Raw genomic sequence first — 5,090 nt, 5'->3', positions numbered from 1 at the left:
TGGACTTACTGTACTCAGTGATGTCCGTTTGTGGCTCATAAACAGCAGGTCAAGGCCCTCCACGTTTTTCCTCCTTCCCCGCCTCCGCTTCATGGGGGGCTCTCCGTCCACGAGGGAGCCATTGAGCAGATGTCTGGTGGGCGTGCGGGACAGGCCGGCCTGGAGCAGTTCCATCTGAGTCTTAAAGGCATCAGACACCGGCGTGGAGACGTTGGGCAAGATCAACTTTGAAGTGAGAGATGAAAAGTTTGAGGTAGAGCTTGCTGCCTCTCTCGAGGCCTTTGATAAATCGACCACTTTCTCTTGTCCATTCTCTGAGACCACCTGAGACCCCCGCAGCTGCGCCACCATCTCCATGAGGTTTCGCCGCTTGGCAGCTCTCTCCGCCTCGATTTCGATCTTCCTCCTCCTCCTCCTCCGCTGGCGAGGCACGGAGAGGTTAAGGGCATCATCCTGTTGAAAAAATCCCCACAGAAACAGTGAGCCCAGCCTGCACCTGCCGCACAGCAGAAACCAGGGATGAGAAGTTTAAGGGATTAAACGTCTGAGGCCAGAGCAACCTTCTTATTTCAAATGCGACCGGCCAACACGAGCTTCCGAACTGAGTCAGGAGAGCTTATCTCTAGGCTCCCCGGGTAGGGCGCTCTTACTGACCTTGGACAGCTGAGGGGAGGCGGTGAGTTCCTCGCTCCCGCTGATGCTGGCCTGGCCCACGGCAGACAGCTCGGCCAGGCTCCTCTTCTGCAGGGGACTGTCAGCGGTGGGGGGCGTGTAGCCGGGGATGAGGCCTTGGAAATCAAACATCTGGCGCCTATTTACCGGCCATTTGCCTTTCAATACTGCTTCACAGATGTTATCTAATCGGTTTATCATTACTCGGTCCTAGAGAGAGAAGAAGAAAAGTCACACGAAACCGTAACAAAGACCTGGTGAAAATGACGAGATGGATACATCCACCGAGATGCCAAAGAGTAGAAAAGGCTTAAAAGTAAGCAGAAAGCAAACAAGCGAGAGAAGAAACCAAACCCACCAGAACCGCTTTAGTCTGCTGCAAGGTTCCAAGGTGGCCACAACACAGACCACTCAGTATTTCTCAGTTATGAACACTGAGGCGCATAAATGAGAGGGCATTACATAACCACTGCCTCTAAAACGTCCCCGAGCTTTACAAGTCACTGCTGTTCGGGCTACATATTGCTGGTGTGTGTCGGGAGGTGACCAGGGATGGAAGCCTGCACTCAGACTTCACCACGTGCTGGTGCTGCAGTCCTCGGGCTGGACCGCAGCCTCTCCCAGGAAGTGGGACATCATTAGCGTCACTATTAATAAAGTTCAGCATTACGAATGGGCACCAACCTAGGAACACCTAATGAGTGTCGATTTGCATCCTCTACCTATTATCACTTCAAGTTTCATTGAAGCGTGGACGTTAAAATTTTCTAATTACAGCTCTTAGACCCAGTTTCCACAGATTAAAAGGGCCTGCTACTAGGGGCCTTCTGGCTGATCTGGGAAGCTCTCTTCTAAACTCAGTAAGGGAGATGAGCAAAACAAGGGAGATAAGGGGAGTGGGGCCAGGGGACAGGGGGCAACGTCTCTGATAATACAGTCTTCAGTTAAAAATTTCACATTGTTTCTTTCCAACGGACACCATGTGAGACCAGCCTGGGGATGAGTCCATAGAGACCTTTTTTTGTGTTGTTTGTCTTAAACCAGACAGCCCTGTTATGGTGATTAGGAAGATTATTTCCCCACCCTGAAAAACAGACCCAAATTACACAGAGATTTATTATAAAATTATACTAGTTAGCCAAAAGAGTAATTTCCACTTTGCTTTTGGTTACAGATAACTACATTTGTGATTATCTCATAATGTATTTGAGCAAATGGGTCAGCAGCCCATCCTCTCCCCAGTTCCGAAGATTACAGGGTTCCAAATATATAGCAAGCTGTCTTAGATCTGAAAGTTCTGCTTCAGGATATTAAAAACAAAACAAAACACAGTTTTAAAAGTCCACACATATTCCCTTGTGCACTGTTGCTGGGATTGCAAAATGGTACATCTGCTGTGAAAAACAGTACAGAGGTTCCTCAAAAATTAAAAACAGAACTACCCTATGATCCAGCAATACTACTTGTATGTATATACCAAAAAAAAAAAGCAAGCCAGGTCTCAATGAGATATCAGTAATTCCCATTTATAGCAGCACCATGATAAGCTAAGAGAAGGAAGGAGGCCAAATGTCCCAACGATGGACAGATGCATAAGGAAAATATGGTACAGACACAATGGACTATTATTCAGCCTTAAAGAGGAAGGAAATTCTGTTACATGCTTTCCCAAAGATGGACCTTGAAGACATTATACTAAGTGAAATAGGCCAGTCACAAAAGAACAAGTACTGTATGATTCTACCTATGTGATTATGTCAAGTTCACAGAAACGGAGAGTAGTATAGTGGTTATCCAGGGGCAGAGAGGGAGGAGAGTTGGATAATGGGTATAGAGTCTCAATCCTATAAGATACAAAAGTCCTGGAGATCCTTTTACAGTGTGGAAAAAAAAAATATATATGTATATATATATGATGTGAATATATGAATGTATTTAACACTATCCAACTGCACACTTAAAGAATGGTGAAGACTGTAAATTTCATGGTGTGTTTTTTACCACAATAAAATTTTTTTCAAAAAATCCACACATTTCGTCAATGGGTGAGTCTTCTGAAGCAATAATCCATAGACTGTACTAGACAAATAACCTAAAAGACCTCAAGGAACCAAAGAGCCCTATAAACAGTTCTTTTTTCTTACTTTCTTTGCTTCTTGTCACCTTTCCTATCCTATATGAAAGAATTCTACAGAATTTTTTTCTTTGTGCTTTTCCAGATCATTCTTGTAAGAAAAAAAAAAAAATCTAGTATACAATCTTCATACACTATGTCAAAGTTCACCTGAAAATTATTTGAAAAATCAAGCTAGAATGATTTTCTTCACCCCATTTATTATTTTGGTCATCAAATAACAACAAAATCCCACCAACCTTAGGCCAAAATGAGAAGGCAAACGTCCTTTCATGAAGGAGCTGAGCTACAGATGGGTCACCATCCTCCATGTAGAATCCATCCCGGGTCTCATCCCTAGCAGTGCTCATAGAAGCATTGCTCTCTTCGTCAAAATTCTTCCCTCTAGAGACAGCCCCTGCTGAGAAATGAGTTACTGTGCATCACCCACAACCAGAATCTTTCTGAAAAGAAGTGTAGAGGGGAATGGATTTAATGTCTGAATGCTGACGAGCTCCTCTGTATCTCGTATCTACTATGGCTAGAATGGTATCGGGGATTTTGCAAATCCTGTCACTCAAAGCTTGCAAGGGCCCTTGCACGTAGCTGGTGTTACTCCCGTTTAACAGATGAGGAAGCGGAGGCTTGGGGGGCTATGTCACTAGTCAGCAGGCATCCTGCTGCAGACAGGTCTCAGGGGACGGTGGTGACAGTAAGCCTCTGACCCACAGGACCCTCTACTCCTCCATCAGAAAGAGGACTAACGTGTTGGCCACGATTCCGAGCTGAAGCTCAGGTAGAAAAGTGTAGCGCATGTTTAATTTTTGTTTCATGGCAGGTACGGCAACCTACCTGGGACTTAGGAAGACAACTGGTTCTTCCTAGATTCTACTCCCACTCTTTATTTCTGAATGGAAATTAAATTAAGCATCATCTGCCTTAAAATTGTTATTGACTGTAAAACCTGAGAAGCTGCTGAAGTAGTGCGTTCACAGGTCACAGCAGGGCAAAACACACATCTAAGCATTACCCGTTATCATCCTAATGAAAATGTACACTCATTACCCTTTAAAAACCCAAAGAGGACACGGATCACATGACATGAAGACAGCTGCTGGGGTGGGCCCAAGAGAGGCCTGAGGGTCAGTCAGGTCTTACCTTCAGGCTGGGAAGACTCTTCTGACTTGTCATCATCTTCCAGCTTTTCCTCTTCGTCCTCCTCAGAACCCTTCTCAGAAATGGACTTGGGCCCAGAGTCCACACCGACCTCCACCCCTCTGGGCTCGCTCTTCCCAGCCCCCAGCTCCGCCTCGCGGTCCTGCCTCTGGTCCTTCCCGCTGCCCTCGGCCTCCTCTTCCTCCTTCCCCTCGGGCTTCTCGGAGGCCTCCCTGGCCTTGGCCTCGGCTGCCCCGGCCTTGTCCTCCTGACCCGGGGCAGCTGGGGTGGCGGCGGGGGTCTGGCCAAAGCCCAGGGCCAGAGGGTTCAGGGCAGGGGCGCCGCCCGCCCCCCGGGCCTGGGCGAAGTTCTTGTGCGCGTCCAGGAAGGAGAGCTCGGGGTCGTTGAGGATGTGGTAGTCGGTGCGGCTGACGCCGTGCTTGGCGGCGCCCACCAGCAGGTCCCGGTCATGCCGGCCGCACTCCCACCACTCGGGCAGGTCCAGGCTGGGTTGGCAGAGCTTGAGCCGCTCAGCCAACTGTGGGTGGTGCAGCACCTGCTCGCGGATCCTGCGCAGCAGCTCGATGCGGTACAGCGTGCGGGAGGCGCGCTCCTCCGTGATGGGCTCGATGGCCGACGACAGGTCCGGTGGCTCTGCGCAGGAGGACCGCGTGTCATCGAGGGGAGCAGCGGGAGGTCCCCGAGCCCGCCCAGCCTCTCCCATCCCAGGCTGTCCACGCACGGCCTGCATCCCTGGGGAACCTTCCGCCCCTTCCGGTCCCCGCCACGCTCCCATCCCCACACCACCGGCATCCCTGGGGAACCTATGCCCGGCCCTCCCGCCTCTCCGCATCCCTGGGGACTTACCGTCATCCGGCTTGGCGGGCATGCGACATACCCGCCGGCACATGGCCACAAAGCAGCTGAAGTACTTCTCCAGACTCTCGTCGGACTTCTTGTCAAGCCTGGCAAAGGCTCGGAACTGGTTCCAGTCGAACTGCTGCTTCGCAGGGTCAAAAATGACCCCGAATGTGGACACCACTCGATAAAAGTCCGCCTCCTCCCGCCTCGTCCACCTGTCAGAGAGATCTTAGCTGTGGACTGGTACCAGAGTAAAAAGGCTTAAAGGTTACTGCTGCTTATCCTTTAA

At 49.6% G+C, this 5,090-nt stretch overlaps 1 protein-coding gene across 1 annotated transcript in view; it reads right to left on the bottom strand.

Moving 5' to 3' along the window:
* Window positions 1–5,090, bottom strand: part of CHD7 (chromodomain helicase DNA binding protein 7) — a 130,380-nt gene that overhangs the window by 9,283 nt on the left and 116,007 nt on the right. The window contains 5 exon segments of the mRNA XM_010839000.1: window positions 10–453; window positions 655–882; window positions 3,046–3,206; window positions 3,944–4,594; window positions 4,808–5,016. Coding sequence (XP_010837302.1) covers window positions 10–453; window positions 655–882; window positions 3,046–3,206; window positions 3,944–4,594; window positions 4,808–5,016 — 1,693 coding nt within the window.

This window comes from Bison bison, unplaced genomic scaffold, assembly GCF_000754665.1.
Source record: "Bison bison bison isolate TAMUID 2011002044 unplaced genomic scaffold, Bison_UMD1.0 scf7180017864108, whole genome shotgun sequence".
In the NCBI taxonomy this organism is placed as follows: Eukaryota; Metazoa; Chordata; class Mammalia; order Artiodactyla; family Bovidae; genus Bison; species Bison bison.
This window is presented reverse-complemented; position numbering and strand designations above follow the sequence as displayed.